General features: G+C 37.6%; 2 protein-coding genes across 2 annotated transcripts in view; both read left to right on the plus strand.

The window, feature by feature from the left end:
- The window catches only part of LOC132862365 (homeobox protein Hox-C3a-like), a 36,468-nt gene extending 17,730 nt beyond the window's left edge, over positions 1–18,738 (plus strand). The window contains exons 2-3 of the mRNA XM_060894352.1: positions 14,803–15,106; positions 16,941–18,738. Coding sequence (XP_060750335.1) covers positions 14,803–15,106; positions 16,941–17,533 — 897 coding nt within the window. The 3' untranslated portion in view covers positions 17,534–18,738. The remainder of the gene's footprint in view (positions 1–14,802; positions 15,107–16,940) is intronic.
- Positions 1,072–3,971, plus strand: hoxc4a (homeobox C4a). The gene is made up of 2 exons (XM_060894355.1): positions 1,072–2,417; positions 2,944–3,971. The coding sequence occupies exons 1-2, from the start codon at positions 1,985–1,987 to the stop codon at positions 3,309–3,311; spliced, it is 801 nt and encodes a 266-aa protein (XP_060750338.1). The 5' UTR covers positions 1,072–1,984; the 3' UTR covers positions 3,312–3,971.
- Positions 18,739–22,514: the final 3,776 nt, after the last annotated feature.

Here is a 22,514-nt window from a genome sequence, read left to right on the forward strand (position 1 = left end):
CACCTAGGAATTTGCAGTTTGATAGAAAATGACTCTGGATAGAGATCCCCCCCCCTCTTTCTTTGGCTTTTTGTTTCATGCACCTATGTGTGCCTGTACTTGTGTGCATAAAGCGAGTATAAAACATTTTAACCAATGTTGACATTCACGGACGCTTTCCTATTCAGCTAATTTGTTTTCACGGTTTAACTGGGGTTATTTTAGTGTTCACTTATGCAACACAGAAATCATAATTTTATTACACAGTAAATTAAATCTGTAAATTCAATTGTAAACAAAACCTAAACACAATAATTCTATATTCATGCAATAATATCAACAATTCATTCAGTAATATGGTATTTTATAACAATTCACTATTTTTGTGCAGAATTTTTACAGTCCTCAGGCCGTAAAACTTTTCCTTCAGCCCCGCCCCCTCAGACCATCCACTTGGATTACGCCCCTAAAAAAACGTTACAATAGAGATATCATTCAAAAACCTTTACTTATAATCGTGTGCTTAGACAGTAATTCGTAAGTTAACGTAAAAGTGTTTCGAATAGCATCATTATTTGAAAACAGGAATTTTCAGCTACATTCACACAAGGCTGAGTCATAATAGGTCATGATTTTGATTTCGAAAGTCCAGTTTTCAGAATACTTGTGTGATTTCACGTCCATGTGATGAAAAACAGGCCAATGAGAGTGAATTAGGCTAAACAGATTTAGTCGTGTTAACAAAGGCAAATTTGTGCGTTTGTTGCAAAGAAACGCTAGTTTGTTTTTCAATACACCTTTTTCATAAAATCCTTAGTAACAGCCTTTTTTTTCTTTTGAGAAAGATGACACTGTATGAAAAGGGCAAAGGAGTGGGGATGCTGAATGTTAGCCTGATCAAGCCTGTATTTCGGTATTTTCTTTATGTGACCTTTTGCAGCCATAACGGAAGACGTATCTCAGTAGTTGTCTATATGTACCCTGTAGAACCGAATTTGTGTCTAAAAATAAAATCCACAAATACGTCTCTACAGGAATACATGGGCGACTTGAAAGCCACGAGTGTTAGTGTTCTCTTTCAAAACGGTGCAGACACCATTCATAATTAATGAACGCTTACTACAGTGGTGTGTTTACATTCACTCTTGCAAAGCAAAGAAGAGAATAGGATGAATGAAGATAGTGTTGAATCATATCACTTAAAAAAAACTAAACGTGCAGCCTGAACATGTGGGCTGTATTTTCAGTGTTCTAAAAAACGATTTGAGTTTTTAAAGTCTAGTTTCCCATACCAAAAACATTCATATTTTTTGTGGTCAATCTATGAACCCCACCACTACAATGTCACTTCTATACCTATAATGATGATGTACTACAAACAAATGACATTTATTTAAGGCCTAACAACAACAACAAAATAATAATAATAATAATAATAATAATAATAATAATAATAATAATAATAATAATAATAATAATAATCCCTTCATTTATTGGTGTAACTGCTGCCAGTAAGTTATCCTACCCTTTAAAAATAAAAGATGCAGCAGGTGTATGATTTCAAAAACACTCCTCCAAATGTAAGTTTCAGTTCACTCAAAGCAAGTCATATGTAACTATTTTAATAACACAACAAAAACTATTTGTTTTGGAACCGTTGGCAACCAAATGACAACTGATGGTACACGTGTGGCAAAATGAACGGCCCTCGCGCGCACGCAAATGCACGAGAGGAAGCGAGAGAGAGAGAGAGAGAGAGAGAGAGAGAGAGAGAGAGAGAGAGAGAGAGAGAGAGAGAGAGAGAGATATCCTACACAATGGCGGAAAATTAAAGGTATGTCTGCGAAAAGCTTTGGTTCCTTATCCGGGGACTGCTTCTCCCGCTACCATTGGGCCGACACGTCACGTGGTCAAAGTAACTTTACAGGGTTGCTCGCTAGTAGGAGGGCTTTATGGAGCAGAAAAACGCCAAAGCTAGAAAAATTATTTCCCACTCCAGAAATTAATGATCATGAGCTCGTATTTGATGGACTCTAACTACATCGATCCGAAATTTCCTCCTTGCGAGGAATATTCGCAAAATAACTACATCCCAGAGCACAGTCCCGAATATTACGGCCGCGCCAGGGACGCCAGCTACCAGCATCACCACCAAGAGTTGTACCCTCCGCGGGCAAACTACCAGGAGCGCCAGTACAACTGCGCCAGCATCCCTGAGCCCGATGCCCAGAGAGGACATGGACTACCTCATTCGGGCCACCTGCTCGGGAAAGGGCAGCCTGTCTCATGTGATCTCCCCCAGTTGCCCATGTCCCCGGCCACTCCACCAGCAGCCTCCTCAGCCTGCAATCAAGCCACTCCGGAACATCCTAACAGCACAGCCTCAGCCAAGCAGCCAGTTGTTTACCCATGGATGAAGAAAATTCACGTCAGCACCGGTATGTAACTTGTGTAGCGCCCAAAGCTTTCCCCTTCTTCCTAACTCTTACACACACTCTCTCTCTCTTCGTCTGCCTCACTCCTCTTTTTTACTCTCATTCGCCTGACCGGCCCCTGCCATGATAGGATAGAAGCCTTTGAAATGGCACAATTGAGGCGGATTTACGACTCGGCATTGGTAATTACACCCGCCATAAATTTTATAGCCGAGGTATACTCTAGGCAGTCGTATCGCCATGTGGCTCCTCGCGCTGTGTATGCGTGCGAGAGGGAGGGAGAGTTGGGACTGTAGAGAGAGGGGAAAAACTAAGGTTTATTGTGTTGCATTAATAATTCAGACAGAATTTAGTGCGAATGTTAGCCTCATTACTAACAGCTGCTTAAGTTTTTAGATATATATCTCCCCCACCAATCCTGCTCTACCGTCACAATTTCTTTCCAAACACGCTTGTTTACCTACTCCTTCCCTCGCTGCCTTTTCTTTTCTTTCTTTCTTCCATTCCCCTCTGCTTTTCCTCTTTCCAGTGAACTCTAATTACAATGGAGGGGAGCCCAAGCGGTCTAGAACTGCTTACACCCGTCAGCAAGTGTTAGAACTGGAGAAGGAATTCCACTATAATCGCTACTTAACGCGACGAAGACGTATCGAGATCGCTCATTCCCTGGTTCTCTCCGAGAGGCAGATCAAAATTTGGTTTCAGAACCGGCGGATGAAGTGGAAAAAAGATCACAGGCTACCAAACACCAAAGTCAGATCCTCTTCCTCCGGCATGTCCTCCGGCTCCAACACAGGCTCGTCGGCAGGCGTTGTAACGGCCGCCTCGACCAGTAACGCCATGGCAGCCAACGAGGAGCTCTCCGGATCCGAGCGAGAGGATATTACGAGGTTATGAGAGAACAATTTCTCGGAGAGAAGGAAGGGAACAGCTCAAATGACTGATTTATTTATATAACAGGATATATATTTTTTGCTTTTCTTTTTTTCACTTTATTATATTTTATTTTATTTTATTTTTGGTAGGTATTTTGTGCGCCCGAAGGGTTTGCTTTAAGTCCACAGTTATATAAAGTGCATGTTATATAGCATGGATTATTGCAAATACCTATTACTTTTACGCGAAACAGGGTTTAATTTATCTACTGACACAGGATGTTTTTATCTCCAGATAAAAGGGTTTTGGGATAAGGCAGTTTATGGACACTATATTCATGTTATTGAGGGCCTCTCTATGCCCAGCTGCCAAGGTGAAGTGCACAAATGTTCTATTTATTTCACACATGAGACTGAAGGAAGTTGCTTTTATACTGTACATGAAAAAATAATATCGACAATTCCGATATAAAACTGACCTTGAACATCTTTGTTGATCTGAGAACAACATGCTGTGACTTAAGTGTCGTATGAAAAGGTTAAAATCTTAAATTATCTTTTACTTTTGTTGTGATGGCGTTGTGTTTAGGCTATTAAACCAGATTATTGTGAGATGCAATAAATCGACTTTAGTGTATTTGTGATAATATTGGTCAATAAAAGTAAGTGTCTGTTAGTTTTACATAGATTTGGTGGGTGAATTTTATTAATGTGTAGCCTATTGTAGGCTTGGTTTTCGCGCCTATATTTAAAGGGGCATTGGATCAAATGGTTTAATTAAAATATATAATTAACATTAATATTTTAATGCGATCAACTGAGGTTTAAGAAATTAATTATATTATTAGGTAAGCCTATACAATTATGTAACATTTATGTATGAATACATTATAAAAATATCTTGATTTTCCAATAGACGAGGACGTTAACTGCCTGCTAGCATAGCATGCAATGCATGAAAAATAAACAATTTCTTACATTGTAAATGGTCCCCCGTTCCCCATTGTACAATGGGTTGTGTGAGCGGCCAAAATGAATCACGCTTACATGCATTCGATTAGCTTGGCATATAATTGGGGATTTTTAAATGGAGCTCTTCACTTTCCTGCTTATTACTGGTTGGAGCTTAGCTGCACATGCCTCTGATAATCAGTGGCTCTAGTCAGGAAATGAACTGCAGCCCCAGTCTTTCAGTGAGGCACTGATATTACTTCACTTTACTATTGAAGCAGACAAAGGAATGGATTACTCTATTACTATTTGCGTGTTCCCTTTGCTCAAAGATAAATAAGGTAATAAATGAACGTGAATTTTTTTTTTAAACAATAATATCAATGATAATTAAGGCTGGAAATTATATGACTAGAAACTAAACTTGAGCAAATGGGATATTAAATCTACTTGATCTCGTTACCCACAAAATAATTTAATCTTTAGATTTTAATTAGAATCTGTGGTGTCGGTTAAGGATGCGTCGAGAGTTATTTTTAAATAATTTTATGAAAACAATGTGATGTTATGAACTGTGGCACACTGCAACCACAATTACAACTTGTGTAAGTTTAGGCATAAGTGTGCTCAAAACACGGAGTCTCCTGCAACAATACTCTTTATTTTACAGGTATGAGAAAAATCGCGCTAAGGCGCCTTAGAACAATGCTTTGTTACTGTTGTTCTGTTTCTGTTTACACTACAATGTCAACAAACAATTATGCACGCTTGAAGAATTCAGTATTCTCTTAGGTTGCTCGGAAGTATTATTATTACTTCTCTAGCCCTTAATCGTTTATTTAAGTGGCACTTGGTACCGTCCGAGGCAACGTCATCACCTGCTCAGAGCCTAAGGGCTGGTCGGAGGGGAAACACAAACAAACACACACACACACACACACACACACACACAGAGTGAAAGGCCTATGGAGTTCCCATGTGTTTTACAAAAAATGTAGAAACATTCAAAGGGCGATGAGGGTTTTTGCCTCTGCTTTAAAAACATAATAATAATAATGCACAGTTGCACCTGAGCCGTTGGGGAGTAAAACGTTAAAAACACCATACGCTGGCCCCTTCAGTGACAAATCTGACAGAAAAGATCCACAGAAATAAGAAACGGGGTTGATTAATAGTAAATCGCTCTCACTTGAATGAAGATTATACAACGGCTTGCTAGGTGGGGGGCTGTGAAGCACAAAGGAGAGAGGTATTCTAGACCATCGATCATCTGCTACACCAATAGTCATTTGTGATGCAGTGTGGCTGCACATAGGTAGGCCTACCAGAAATGCCGTTAAAATTAAAATATGATTCTGTGCATGAGCTTGAATGCAAAATTAGCAGGAAAAGTCCTGATTTTGGTTAACCTGTACTGACATGGCCGCGACTTTGTAAAAGCACTAAAAAGCGTAGGCCCTGTAACGTATTCAGTGGCCATTATGTGCGTGGACAGCGGAGAGAAATGAATGTGCCCTGCTCGCAGTATCCCGACAAGCTCTTTCGAGAGGCTGTCGCCTCCATGGCGGGAGGGTGAAAGGCTACTTTATTGAAGTTTGGGACAACTCTTAGGAGTCGAGTTCACGTTAGGGACACATTTTCTGTCCAATTAGTTTCGTTTCAACCAAGCTGGCCAACCTTTCCCACCCTATGACCTAACTCTCTCTCTTTCTACCCTCTGTGTGCGCCCTCATATGCTTCCTCAGGATTAGCAAGTTAGCTATATTGAAGTACCAGCAGGGAAGGCACATTTGAATGAGTTGGTCTTGCTTACCAAAGAAGCAATAAACTCAAGCTCGTCCGCATAGGATTGGTATAGGGGACGTATAAAAGTCGTAATTTCTGCGTTGACTTGTGAGTAAATTTTAAACTAACCTAACGGAAAGTTAATTTTCATTGTATACAATACAGATAGATAGATAGATTGATAGATTGATAGATAGATAGAAATAATAATAAAATAATAATAATTTGTTTTAAAAATCTTAGGTAATTTCGTTTATTTTGATTAAAATTAACAAATTAATTTATGACAATTTCTTTGCCAACTCTTATAACCATCTCTTATAAGCTAATAGGTTATTGACTATTAACATTAATTGGTGCCTAAATTTTGTCTATAAATGCATGCATGTGTGACCTACTGTGTACCTGACAGCTCCAGGGTTCTCTGTTCCCTCCTTAGCTCGGTTCATATTAGTGTCTGTGTGAACATTTTTTTCTTGGTTCTCTGGGTTCTTCCAACTGGATTGTGTATTGCCATCCAGGGTATATTCCTGTTTCAGGCCCAGTGTACTTGGGCTCCGGATTCACTGTGACCCTGACGAGGATAAATCAGTTACTGATGATGGATGGATGAATGAATGAAATACATTTCACATAAAAGTACAAATCATATTTACAATTAGAAACAGGCTGTCTTCACAACCAGGTTGATGTATGCCGCGCTCAGATTACATCCTAGATGGTAAACTGTTAAGACATTTTGGCAAAACTTTTTTCCACTTTAAGAAACTGAAAAAAAAAAACCTGCCTTAGAGTTTTGGATGAAGGACCACATAAAAGTATGTGAAATTGTGGAAATCTAAATGAGAAATGTAAATCTTATAAAAACAGCTTACATATTTAAATGCAATCTAGAAAAAAAATCACGCAATCCCAGCTGTAGGCACAATTGCCCCTTAACCCTACGTATATGTGTGTGTGTGTGTGTGTGTGTGTGTGTGTGTGTGTGTTTTGTGTGTGTGTGTGTATACATTCATTCGTTCTTTAGGAAATATATTACTTGCAGATTACTCAAACCAGACAAGTTACTGAATAAAGAGACACACTGTCTCAATTTCAACTAAATTAATTTGTGTCGCGCTTTTATTGGCCTTAAGCAGCTTTACGGGAATATATAAATTAGATAGTTAGTGAGACAACGTGTAACAAATGTGTGTAATCACGTAGTAATATAGCACATATACACTAATATGCGCCCGGACAGGTTACAATCAAATAAAAAAAAAAAATAATAAAAAATCTTAATAAAACATAAAAAGAACGAAAGAAAGAAAGAAAAACGGAACAACGCCTAACTTTATTACTATTTAATAATTTGACAAGATACTTTAAACCATGCTATAGTAATCCACACTTTCTTTCTAGGTGCATATTTATTAAAATGTATTAAAACGAAAATTCTTCATCCTGCATCCGTTCACGATGTATATGTCTTCTTAAGCCCAATTTAGTGTTGAAAGATCCCAGTGCTTCGTATTGTTACGAGGTGGTCTATGTAAGCGAAGCCATGGCAGCTACACAAAGAAAGCATAAAGTTGAAGCGGAGGTCAGCGTGCTATTTTCCAGAGCCGGAGCCTTTCTCACGTCGAACAGCGCATCTAAAATAAACCATAAATTCTCAGTCCATTTTCCCCAAATATAGAGATACCTTGTCTTGGTCTGAAATTCTCTTTAAGGTTGATTTTTTGGTGTTGTTTTTATATGTATGTTTGAGTAGTTTAAGGAGAACGGGAGCAGTGTTTGCACATCAACCATGGGCACTGGCTAACACAATCTCCATAATCTTTGTTCGGAGGTCTTGCCCCTTAACCCTTACACTTGCCATGACCTCGACTGCTGAGACTAACAACCATTCTGTAAAGACGACCAGAGGAAATGCAGAGCAAAGCAGTTACAGCAAATGTAGGTTGCTCCGAGGATAACACAAAATATTAATAGTAATAGTAATAGTAATAGTAATTAATTAATGTTGTTGTCGTTGTCAAGAATGAAATATATATATGTGTATAAACCACTTGAACAAAAAACTGAACTCATACTTTTTTACTTTTACAGACAAGTTTAGAGTTGCTAACATAAAGCTTGACTTGTCTTGACACTTGTCTATCGAGGATCAATCAGACAGAACTATTAATTGAATAATGAAAATTTTATTCCTTTCATAACTGTTGAGACTCCTGCAATTCTTTTTTCTACACACAGTTTTACATTGAAGATTAACCTGCACACCGTTGTCATGAATCAGTCAGTTTTGAACTTACAAAGTATAAAACAAGTGTGTAAACAATACAAAGCGAATAAATCAAATTCCAGGTTTGAAATAAAATTCCTCAAATTCCTTTGTAACCAGGAGATCAGGGTTCAGATTTGACGGTGACATTGTATTCCTCTACACTTCAGTATTGTTAGTTCAACTTAGTTTACAACACAAAATCGATTACATTACATTAAGAGTACGATTACATTGAAACTACTTCAAAAGATCAACGCGATCTGTTACTTTAAAGTCAAATTAATCTTTTTCTTAGATTAATTTACTGTTAGGTTTAAATTTTCTTTGTTTGTCTGGAAAAAAAAACCTGGACACACAGATAGCTTATGTACTCTCTAAGAAGATAATATTTAGAATAATGAAGTAGGACGATATTACGTTCTGACAGTCCACCTATATCCTTTAATGAAAGAGCATTGTGATGGAAGTCATTTCCAAAAGGGTTATTTGCTTTTAATTTAAAATGTTGTGCCGTGTGTAGTTCCTTATCCTTTCTATGTGAGAATAACAAAACCAAAAGCAGTAAAAAACTATGGCATGTGCAGTGGCATCATTTATTAATTTTTAAGTATATCTGTTGATATTTAAATATCAGCTATAATATCATAATTAAAGGTCAACTATTTCACACCTCAAAAGATAGTGTGTTTTGCCAAAAGGTCTAGTTCTTCAATTGTTCAAAGTTATTATTTTTATCTTAAATATTTGAGTATGGATAAACGTATGGACAAGGTACCAACCTAGAGTTTTCTAATAGGGAATAGATGTGGACATTAAGTTACTGTTGAATTTCAGGCATATAGCGTGTTGGTTATAACTGTTTCTTTTTCTTTCTTTCTTTTTCTTTTTTTAAAACGCTATCGAATTGACAACAGTGTCACTGCCGCTTAAACAATTATTTCACCTAAAGTATGCTTGCAATTTATGTGCAACTTTAAGTATGACTCATTTAATTAAGTCACTATAGGTAACTTGATATGTACAGTACTTGGTTTAATAGAGGAAATTGTCAATTCATAGGGGAGATATGTATTTTCTTTTTATTTACATGTAGTACATATAATAAATTTCACGTTTTTTCAAAAGCCTGGTATATAAAGAACAAAGTACATACTGCAAAATTCCAGAATATAGACATTCTTTTTATACCTAGGAAAATGTAGGTAACGCGTTGATTTTGGGTGATAAGATACAACAAAACAATGGTTGCGTACAATAAAAAATTATATAAAGACAAATTAATTAAGTTCTTTCTGTAATTGAATTCCTACGAAAATACAGCTTTTGCTATTGCTTTGAAGTCGATTTTTTAATTATATGATGTTAAATATTATTAATCATGTTTAATATGTAATAGTTAATGATATAGTTAATGTCATTAAATACATTATAAACAAGCTCCAACTACAGAACTCATCGATATCATGTAGTATGTCTGTAAGTGGAGATCTACGTCTCCTTGCCTTAAATCACTAAGTAGTGTACAGGTATTCAGAATTATTATAATCATAAACAAAATCTATATTTTGTTCTGACAAACAGACAATCCACTGAATCTATAGGACACACCAACGTCAAATGAAATAAAGGAGTCGGTTTCAACACAAATTTAATAAAATTACATTCAGTTTCTCTAGTTTTATTTAGACTTTATGCGTTTAACATTAAGGAGACAATAATGAGTGGGTATTGAGGCCTTTGTCCAGTCCGCAGGGGTGTCTATGATGTGTCTAAACACACTCGGTCACGAGGAGGTCACGAGACGTGCCGCTGTGCGAGGTGATTAATGTCATCCTTTCAGCAGCCCAACATGTGAGTGGCATTCTTAGACCAACATGTTAAGCGCAACCCAAGTACACGTGGACTCTATGAACATATTTGCAACATACGGAGTAACTGGCAAACCCACAAAATAACTAAAGATTTAAAGAAATTGTTTACGAAATTCATTCAGTCCAGGCGCTTCGGTACAACTTACAATTCATAAAACGTTCAATTAAGTATTCCTACACTCCCTGGCAATATATTACAGCGCTTAATGTGCTACTTAATAAAGTATATTATGTATAAATTATGTATATTTGACACAGCTGTTGTCGCTGCATTTTCATTTCACTTCGTAAACCTTTCTATTAGCCTTGTAACTCGCCTAGTGGCTCTCGGGAAAATATCAGATAATATGAAGTTTTGTGCCCATTACCACGTTAAGGACGATGTAAGATTCAGCATAAGACACAAAATAACATCTAATATAATATAATATAATATAATATAATATAATATAATATAATATAATATAATATAATATAATATAATATAATATAATATAATATAATATAATTCACATTTGTTTCCTATGTGCTCTTATATTTAATAGAAATAACTGTTTGCTATATTAAAATATAGATCTTTAAATTACAACCTAGGGTTTGGGAGTATTTAAAGTTAATTCGGGAAACACACACACACACAAACACACACACACACTTTTAAGTATTTAACCGTGAAATCAATTAACAAATCAATTAATAGATAATTAAATAAACAGACAAATATTCCCACAAGGTTACAATGCTCAGTTATTCCTTATGCTTGTGGGGACATTTGTCCCGTCCCAAGATATAAAAGCATGCACACAGATATACCCAGCCCACGCACTAATCCACACATATACACACACCTGCGTCAAGGGGGTTGATCTATGGACTGTAAGTTTAGAACTTTATCGTCAGATGTTCGTGGGACGTTCCATTTGTTGAATATCTTTATTTTGTAAAATATAAATTTCATATACAAACTACATTAATCTGGGTTTTACAGTAGTAGAGGTTAGTGATGCCATAAATCCTGCCACATGTCATTTTATCCCGTTATAATAGACCGAATCCTCAGCTCATTTACATACTTCTCTCTCTCTCTCTCTCTCTCTCTCTCTCTCTCTCTCTCTCTCTCTCTCTCTCTCACTCTCTCTCCCTCCCTCTCTCCCTCTCCCTCTGTCTCTCTCTTTCTTAGAACCATTTTATATTATTGAAGAATCCACAAGTTACTCAGCCAGCAACAAGAGATATAGTGTTTCTGAGAGATTAAAGAGAATTAAACGATATTTTGATTTTTACGGTAAAAATGGCTCTCGGCTGTGGATACAATATCCAGAATAGGACATGGCAGCAGAAAACCCCATCCCACCCACTCGCTCACACTCTACTCCTCCGTTCTGATTTTGTTACCGTTGCCAACCTTTGCCATATTCTCATTTTAGGCCTTTTACACAGAGCTTTATCTTTGCAAGAAATGACTAAAGCGTCAAGGTTTTATCGATGTTTTATGCAGCTGGTTGTGTCAGCAACCACAAGAGCGCAGAAGCTAAGGAGGACTTATAAAAGGGGTTGACACCCGGAGCGACCGGCGCGCTTTTGCGAGAGAAAGAAAAAAATGATTTATTGCAGGCACCGCAGTTCATACAGAGTTCACGGAGAATTGTAGTACACTGACGCAGGCGCTGAGTTATGGTCTTACTGAGCCAGTACATCAAAGATCCTTTTTCAGAATCACTGAAGCGGCGTGATGCACGGGAACAAAGTTACCTTAATTAGGAAATTCCCACCACAACCTGATTTGGAACAAAACAAGACAAAGATGTGCATTTGATACCTAGTGGTGAACTTTTTTATTCTCTGTCTGTCTGTCTGTCTGTCTGACTGTGAGTATGTATGTATGTATGTATATATGTATGTATGTATGTATGTATGTATGTATGTATGTATGTATGTATGTGTGTCTGTGTGTGTGTGTGTGTGTGTGTGTGCGTGTGTGTGTGTGTGTGTGTGTGTGTTTTGTACCGCAGGTGTACAATGTAACTTAATAATAATAATAATAATAATAATAATAATAATAATAATAATAATAATAACACAAAGCCTGTCTGTAAGTAGAAATGAATATCATTGAGCCATTAATTCATTTGCGGTCATGGATCGAGCTGGCCTACGCTCGCATTCACTGCACACTTGAGCGCAGTAATATTTCATGTTAATGGCGCTGCAGTTCGGCAGCAGTCGGACTTGTAATATGCATAGTGAATGCTTCTATTTGACAAGCCTTGTGACAGCAATTCACTGAACTCTAAATAACAAATCGCTCCTAAAACAAGATCGATTTTACAGTTACAACTGAAAAAGGGATAGACAACTTCCTTTTTGATGTTTTTCTTAATAAAGGCTTTATGAATGATCTTTAATGCGCTGATTGTGAAGCTTGTATTATTTAGATGGAGTAAGAATACCTTTGTAGTAAAATTAGGAGTCAGGTAGGCTATATAGATATTTTGTACGATACTTATCTTATAAATGCAATTACGACAGCCACCACAACAGCCAACACAAGACTGCATGAAAGAAGTGTCATGAAATGAGGCATAACTAATCTCTATTAAAATAGATCTCATTTTTTTAATTGGCTACTCTAGTTTATGCATTGAGGATTATAGTGTTTAACATTGTTTTTTTTAATACACTCGTGTCCCTAAGCATGCCCAATAAGAGGAACAAATGTTTTTTTGTAATAATTTAAGTGTACTAGGCTTTAGAATGAATGAATAAATGAGTCCTAGCACACGTGAGCCAGCGTTAACACCACAAACAAGGCACAGAGGAGGGGGGAATTAGAGCTTCCATTAATCACAAGTTAGAGAAGCAACTATGTGCAGCTTTCAGCAAAGCTTTTAAAGCGCGCATGGAGAAACAGAATGGGCAACGATATTAGACGATGAGATGAGCCTGGAGCGTTCAGTTTGGCTGAAGGAAGACTATGTTACTTTACACTTTTAATAAACCGACCGTTATCACAATTGATATTTAAATGTTAATAAATATTAATGCTAACTCTCATGAATGTAAACTTTAACGCACGTGCGAATGCGTATAGAAGATGTGCACACCGACAGAGCCAAAATTAGTCTAAGTGAGGCCGGTATGCTCCGTTAACGGAGAGCTAGGTGACGTCAGAGGGCATAATTCTTCGTCAATTAATATGCTTTTACTTTCTTTAAAACGCTATTTTACCATCATCTAAAACACTTTAGTGTGAAAAGTCGCCATCCGGAGTACAACAGGTCCCGTTAATATCTGATTGTTCTTGTAAATATCTATACTGGTTTGTCCTTTGGCAGGACCATCACACGCGCTTTGTTCTGGGCATGGTTATTTCCTAAAAAAACAGACACTTTGTTTACGAAATCGTCCTGGGAAAAAATCATCTAACCAGGAAAACTAAAGAATCTGAATGTCGTCGCAAAACTTTATTGTTGTGGCAGCTGAAGACAAAGTTTTCAACATGTTACTATAAATTCTGATAAAGTACAGAATATTAATTGATGGCTTAGTCTTTTGTGTTGTGATGGTGATAGTCAAATTGCCTTTGTTCGACCACACCCAAATTTCGCCATTCATGTTTTACTTCAGGTAATAATAATAATAATGCTAAGAGGTGTTATAACAGGTCACTCGGTGGACTTCAAACACCAAATGCAATCAATAAACTTAAAAAAAAACGTTCTTTAACAATTAACATTACGCATTATTTATTGTCCGAACACCATTCATTTGGTTACACTGTGCTTGCTAGCCTGCATCCCTTATGACAGCGACGACAATAAAGATCCAAAAAAAAGTTGGAGTGGTTGATAAAAACAGACTTTAATAAAACACAGCATTGTTCATTTTTACGCATTTGTTATAATATCTTATTATCGAAGGTCTATTTAAAAAAAAATAGAACAAAAATGTATATGATTTTCTAAAACATATACTAGCAATGATATATAAAAGTATTAGTAATATATATATACATATATTCAATATACCTACCAACAGTATCAAAAATTGTCAAATTAATTGTGTACCAAGATTAATTTCACGACGAGTTTGTGGAGTATTATGCGAATCCACGGATGAATAATAAAAAAAAGCTCCCAGGGATTTACGCACTCCATTATTCTCCATCCACTTCTTGCACTTTGCTTTTCTCCCTTTGCTTCTGTCTCCCTACCTTTTCTAAGCACCGGATTGTCTTACATTTTCCCGTTGTTTGTCATTATTTTCAGGTTAATCAGTGCTGATAATACTAACAAGAGAGCATTATGGAGACGGAGACGGTGTCTTCCTCCGGCAAGAAGTTGCTCGCAGACACTTTGCAACTCGGGGTTCATTCAAGACGCCGCGCTATTGGCTATTGGGCCATCACGTGACTCCAGGCTTCACCCGCATCGCCTAGGCAATTAAATGCCGAGTGAGTGTAGACTACTTTTTATATGTCGTTTCGAGATTAATGATTAGAATTAGACAAGAGGCGTTCCAAAATGGAAGCGATAGTATACCACTCTGATCATAATAGTTACGTGGCCCAAACACCCTTTAAGCATCAGTATCACGGCTCTGTGGACCAACAGTGTTATCCATGTGTTATGCAGGAGGACAGTTCTGCACTCGACCTTCACGCGCTCGGAGCAGGTCAAGCTGAAGGCCACACGTGGGATTTGCAAGACTGTAGTTTTTTTCAGACACCCCACGCGACGTGTGCTAGTGGCAGCAGAATCACTAGCGGGATTCGACCTCACTGTATGATTCAGGTGGACCAAAATAACGACAATGACGTGTCAGTGAAAATTAATGGAGCAAGCACTAAAGGCTTCGTCTTCAAGAACGTCTACCCTTGGATGAGAGAGACACAGTCTGCCAATGCAAGTCTTGATAGAACCAGCGCCTGCCAATCAGGTTTGAAAACTTTTTTTTTTTTTTTGCTGAGGAATAGATGTTTTTCAGGAGTAAAAAGTAAATAATGTATGAAGCATTTTAATAAAAATAGAACAGGTTTGGTTTGACAGTATGATATTCCAATTAAGCACTGGCATTACTTAACTGACATCCTGCAATTAAGCTAATTACATACTAAATTGTTAATCACACTTAGTCATCAATCAATAATAAATTACACTAAGTTAGAATTTTGGCTTGTGCAAAGTTTAAGTAAAGTAGTCAACATAGAAAAAAAATACTTGGTCTATAAAATCATTGCATAAAAAAACAAAAGCTGTGGTAATTTACATTTTATAGTCAACGGGTTTATATTCATAAGGAACCAACAAGGGGAATAAGTTCCACTAACTACTTTAAGTTATTTTTCTTGAAACTCAGAAACGCTGAGATTTATTTCTAGGAAAAATAATGAATATATGTATAAAGTAGAGTATATGAGGGAGGTATTTAAGAAACGATGGAATATTTAAGTGTTCTTACTCCCTAGGATAATTAAAAACACAATTATTAAACCTCTCTGAAATGCATGAAGATTTTGATTTGTGGTATTGTTCCTTGTTTTAAGATTAGTTTTTCCATGTGCATGTTATAGTAATGATTATATTGGATTTGCTTAACTTTAAGCAGGAAAAACAATGCAAGAACTTTCACGGGAATTAATATTTTATGGAAATTACTACCTCTAACTTGCATAGTGGGAATTGCACACAGGCCTAGTAAGTTTGCAGGCTGTTCAGCCTGTTTCAACATGAATTATCACCACAAATTCTTCACTACACAGTAAATGCACAGGTCAGGTCTTCTCGGATATACACAAGTTGACTAAGAGCCTGGTGATGTCATTAGTGTGCAGCGTTTAGAGCAAGACTGTGCCAGAAGTCTCCAGTATGATTAATATGGGAAAAGATGTGACACGGCTTGCTGTTTGATGTTGCAGCAGAACAAAACGCTTCTCCTCCAGTCCAAAGTAGAAAACTTAACTTAATAAGCTCTACCCCTGAAGACGAATAATAAAGAGTGGTAAAGGGGGAAAAAAACACAAGACTTTCCTGGCTCATTGTTTTCCCAGGTCCTGGAATCAGCTAGGTTATTACATTTATAATATTAATAGTCCTGCATGTTACAGGATTAGATTAGACATTATAATATTGTGGAGTTAGTGCATGAAGGTAATTTAGACTAATGGGAAACCAAGCTACAGACATTTAAATATATATCAAAACATGGCTTTTCCACTAAATGATTTTCAGCATGTAATTAATTCTCATGGTTAAGAAATTCATAAACTGTGCATTGCACAGGGTGGAATAGTGGCACAGCAGGTAGCGGATCTCCAGAGCCCCCAGTTCAATCCTGAGCTCAGGTTACTCTCTGTGTGGAGTTTTGCTTGTTCTCCTCCTGTCTGTCTCACATTCCTCTATCTTCTGTAGTTCACTCTCACACCCAAAATCACGCTGGTATGTGGGTTATGCTAGAGTGTACTTACACAAAAGTACACCGGTTAAGAATGTGTGTGTGAATGGTGCCATATAATGGACTGGCAATTAAACTAGGCTGTGTTTATCCACATGCTGCCCATTGGTCCTGGGATATAGGTTCACTGTGAAACTGACCATGACACAGCATTTACTGATTATGGATAAATGTTTTGCATTTTTGTTTTTAACTACACATGAATATTAAGGAACTAAATTCAGAGACTAAATGAGAATCAAAATTTTTTTAAGGGGGTTTAAACAGTAATTCATGGATAGAATGTAATTTCAACCTTTGCTACTCTGTGTTTTCTCAGGGGCATCACCGTATAACAGTGGTGAACTGGACTCTCCAGAGACAGAAAGAAGGAATGACAGCAGCTCCAGTAGGAAGCGTATACGCACAGCTTTTACCTCTTCCCAGCTGCTGGAGCTTGAGAAAGAGTTCCACTTCAGTGCGTACTTGTGCCGCCCACGGCGCCTTGAGATGGCGTCGCTGCTCAAGCTGACTGACCGACAGATTAAAATCTGGTTCCAAAACCGTCGCATGAAGTACAAGAAAGACCACAAGGGAAAAGCAATTGTTTGGCCATCCTTTTTAAGTGTCCAATCTTTAGGAGATGGTAGTAGTAGTGCAATGGACATTACAGCTACATCCTCACACAATCTCCAGTGCTTCAACCAGCCGATCATGAACTGGACTCAATGTAGTTATGGAGACACTATTTGCAGAGACTGGTTCCTGCTTACAAAGTCAGTGACACCTACTAAAGACAATGTTTTAGACCTGAGAAATGCACCTCAACCTGTTCTCAGACATGACACTTCAAATTTGGCCTCAGGGCATTTCAGTTTGCAACAGCAAGATGAAGGCTGTATCCTGGGACCTCGAGGACTCTCGTACATATGACAGTTTCTATCTACAATCAGCCATTGCTTCACTCTGAGATCTGCTTAGTTCTTTTCCCACATTAATGCACCCTTTGGTCTTATAATTACAAGAAAATGTACCATGCAAATCATGAAAATGTAAAGTGGGTTTAGCAGGTACATTTATTTTAACTTTATTTATACAGAATCCAATCAAATCACTGATGGTTGCAAGAATATGTACAGATTTCACATGAGATTGGATTGTCATTCCAAACTCTGGCACACAGCTTCACAGCTGCTATCACTTTGAGAAGAGGCAGGATTTGTTGCCCTCAGAAGCTGACTTACAGGCAGATCATTGACTTAAAAGAGCTGGAGAGCCAAGTTTACTCTCATGGGCAAAAAGCCAGGGGAGAATTACATTACGTTATCAGCCAGTATGCAGTAAAGCTGGGAGGGTTTCCTCTGTGGATAAGTTGTAGCAGGTTCTGTGAAAAGTAAAGAGATTTATTAGACATGGACATGAGCTCACTTCTGAGAAGGTATCTACTAAGCTCAGATGTGTTGGGGGAAAAGCACAAGGATCCTCAAAACATTAGCAAGAACATTTGTTGATTTAAATTTTAATGTGATATATCAGCAGGTCCATCCATGCTGAATAAACGTTTGCTGAAGAAAGCACACATCTCAGTATAATGTAACATTCTGCATTTTATTCCTGTATTTTCTATTCTATGTGCTGAAATAACTTAGTAATTACACAGTTAATGCATAGATATTAGTGGCCATTAAACATATTTTATGAAAAATCATGATGAAGAATCTGAAAAGGAATTCCCTCAAGCATGCAATTCAGGTCAGACTGGGAAAAAAAATGCTCTTTCAGTTGTTTTTTTTTTTGTTTAGTTTAGTTTTGTTTTTGCCCTTATAGATTTTAATAATGTTTTTTATTCTGTGTTCAATGTTTCTTTTGTGACTATTGCATTTGAATAAACTGAAATAATGCATGTATAAAAAAAAAATCCATAGACGTCGTGGTTGTGCTGCACATTGCAAATATGGAGCAACCCTCAAAATGATCCTGATGATGGAGTGACATCACTCGGTGCACACAGGGTCGTGTGTTTGCACGAAGTGAACTTTTAAGTTTTTTAGAATCCAGCAGCACAGCTTTTTGTATTCTGTAAAACAATCTACATAAGCGTGCCCTCCCCCGCCCCCCACCTCTCTCTCTACTAACATTAATCATCCAGACAAGGCTTCTCATTCCCTCTCCGCTGCTGCAGCCGCCCAAGTGGCGAACCCGCTGGGCATCATCGCTGCCAGCGTACCCCCTCCCCTCCCCACCCTCCCCTTTCTTCCCCTCCCAATCCCAATTCCAATCCAGCTCTTCTTCAAAAAGTGAAGTGACACACTACCAGATTAAAAAAAAAAAAGAAGAAGAAGAAATTTATATTCGTTTTTTTTTTTTTTCAGTATACTCTCTCACATACATGTGTTCAGAGGGACACGCTAGTGGGCGCTGCACTGGGGTTTGCGTGGGCTATAGCTCATTTTGATTAATTGTGTTTAATTAAGGTGTCATCGTGAGTCATTTTTATAAAACTAATCAAGGAATAGCAAAAACATCTACTCATTCGAAATATTACCTTTAGTTCTCTTTTACACTCTGCCATAAATCATTTTCTGATTCGAGCTTAATTGATCTCAGTTATTTGAATCGGCCTGGTCAAAATATGATATTCCAATTTTCACTTAGATGATGAGGATTCTCACTTTTATGGGTAATTTGCAGTTAATTTACGTCAAAGCTTTGGTAAATAATAATAGCACTTGATTAAATCTTGTACTTCACAGTTTAGGCTTATGTAATGCTTGCGTTAAAAGACGAGCATTAATTACATCTCTGGTTTGATGCCTGCTAGAGAATAGAGGGTAGAATGTGCGCGTCCCGGCTGTATCGTATCCCTACCATCCATCACTACACAGCAGTGTTCCTTATGCAAAGCAGGAGCTGGCCTCCTGGTGGCCTCTTTGCGTGACTAAAAGGAGTGAACACTTTATGGAAGGTTTGGATGCATCGGAAACATAGGTACATCTACATGTACGCTTGTTTTGCACTGAATTTAGATGTGCAAAGTTAATTTAAATTGCAATTATCAAGTCCCAAAAAAAGATAGAGGAAGTGTGTGTTTATGTATTTTATATACATCTAGGCAGAATCCCAGTGTAGTCTCTAACTTCACAGCCAGCAGCTGACCAACAACAAGCTGGGAGGTTTTATCTGACATTCTGTTTAATCACAGTATTTGGGAAGATTGTCTGCTAGGAGGCCTAATTCGGATATGTCACAGCATCAATTAGGTGTTTCAGATAGGAGAGCAGCATAATAGGGCCACTGCATGCCTAAATCAATTGTTCAATCCAGGAAAATAAATTCTAAGAGAATCAGCTGCAGTGAGAGAGAGAGAGAGTGTGTGTGTGTGTGTGTGTGTGAGAGAGAGAGAGAGAGAGAGAGAGAGAGAGAGAGAGAGAGAGAGGCTAAAAGTATCCAGGGACAGTACTTAACTAGAGCTTTGAACAAAAGGGCTAAAACAGATGGAAGCCACATTGAATCCTTTACATTCTTGTGCATGATGACTGATCACTGATTATTTATAGATGCATTGAAAGGGCATTACATGATCTCTGGACAAAGATCAAAGAGGATATCACGATGGCTGCTTAACCAATAAAACAGTCCTACTTTTGAACATTCATATCTACGAAGCATAAACTCCACTAGATCTCTGCTGTGCACACAGCTCCAGCAGGCCTGCATTATGCTACAGTATGCAGCTTATTTCTTTACACTGCAATACATGTGGGAAAACCGAATTATAGCATCCCACATCCTGCACGATTCTTTAAAATATATTAATGGCCCTGAGAGCAATCAATGTACAATGTTCTCTTAAAATATTGTTTTTTGATTACTATGATCTATGAATTCATTGCACATAATAACTCATGTTATTCTAAAAGCAGCCGCAAAGAGATTTTTCACTTAGCATGCACGGTAATGTACTAACACAATATCTGCATATTAGAAAAAGGCATTCCGCAGAGAGGCACACAGCCACATGGAAATGTGTGTGTGTTTGGTGTGTGCGTGTATTTGTTTCACATGCACAAACACACAAAGAGAGAGAGAGAGAGACAGAGAGAGAGATGCATAATAATCCCCAGCTCCAATAAACAGCTACAGTAGAATATCAGTAGCAATTTTGTGAAAGGGATAATCCGTTTCTATTTGCAATATACAATATTTATTGACGTAAAGCAATTACTTACATACACCTATTCATTTTAGATAACTAATTGGATAATAGTTTCTTTCCAGCAATATCTTGTGCAGCTTCCTTTCACGTAAACGTCATTTATTAATATTTATCTTTTCACTTTTTTGCAGCTAATGATGTGAACTCCTAGACTATTTTATTACTAGCTTATTTTAGAAGAAATAAATGTCACATACTGAGCTAATACCCAGAGCTACAGAGATTGGAATACTACATTTTGAGCATCTCGGCCCTGAAGAGACCACAAAAAACGATTCCAGTCCGCATAAAGCCAGGAACGTCTGGGACTTACCGGACCAAGAATGAAATTACAGAGCACTCTCTTTATAAGCTCTCTGAGGAATTTTTATTTATTTATTTACTTCTTTTTTTTTTTTTTTGAGCAATTGGAGCAACAACTTCATCGTGGCCTGCACCATAGGACCAATAAGACACCACCAATACATCACATTCCAGATTTAGTTAGTAATCCCACAATCTAGTTAAGGATCTGGAAATTAGATCTAATCAATTCATTCTACAGTCAATTAGCATAACAGATGGTCCACCAGGCATTAAAATTCACATTTTGTCCTCAGATATCTCCTGGCTGACTACACTTTTGAAAATTGGAGTATAAAATGGAATGAATTATAATGAAATACCTTTTGAAGTACCAATTAGAAGAAGTGGAGATCAACCCATGTGGCTGAGCTATTCCTGTTTAAATTGCTATTAAGGGTCATCTAGTAGGTCTCTTAATACCTGCAACTGCACAGGAAAAGACGTACGATGTGTCGACATTGTGTAATCAAAAGCAATCTGACATAACAAGCATTGCACATGACCCTTCGAATGATAATAAACAAAGTGTGTGTAGGCCAATCCATTTAATTCATTTCCATTAACCCTGTTTCGCTTTTATTTTTTTTAGGGTTGTCCTCGTCTCTCTCGCTCTTACTCTACCACTAGCCAAACAGCTTTCAGTGCTTGTTGCTCAGAGGGACTGTTAAGTATCAATTCCCAGTGTCACCTTTATGGCTTTTATTTATTTGTCTGCTTGCTGGTGTGGAACGCGACACAAGCATCACTCAGGTAGATGGGTTATAACTCAACTGCTAGCACTCATCAGTCTCCACAATTTGACTTCCTGCATCACGTACAACTGTTACTGTCATATTAAAGCGCCGCATTATAAAGATCAATGAGTTTTTAAAAGTGCTTCAGTAAAAGGTGATTGCCGCTCATGAACTACGAGCCGTACTGATGACTGTTGCTCAATTGTCCGTAATATAGCCCATGATTTCTACAGTGAGGTCTACAATAACATTTATTTTATTACTCTAATTGTGCAGATCATTCTTTTCCTAATGAACATAATACAAAAAATATTTTATATGAACTACATTGTGCACTGTAAGCACTACACATCCAAATCAGCACAGTTAAATAAAGTCACTGCACACACGAAAGGAAAAAAATGCCTCACAGTTTGCTTTCAAATATGTCAAAGAAGCATATGGCAATGTGAGGACAAGATCTTTGCTTCCCAGCACATGTTTAACCCTGTTAATATCCTACGGTTAGAAGCTCCGGATGCATAGAGCAGAGTGTGCCGATATGACGGATGGCCTATTGTCACTGTGTTTGGGTTACGACCTGCTGAGCTCAAGCAGGAAGTAAGGAATCCAAGCATTC

This window comes from Tachysurus vachellii, chromosome 19 (assembly GCF_030014155.1).
Source record: "Tachysurus vachellii isolate PV-2020 chromosome 19, HZAU_Pvac_v1, whole genome shotgun sequence".
Taxonomy (NCBI): domain Eukaryota; kingdom Metazoa; phylum Chordata; class Actinopteri; order Siluriformes; family Bagridae; genus Tachysurus; species Tachysurus vachellii.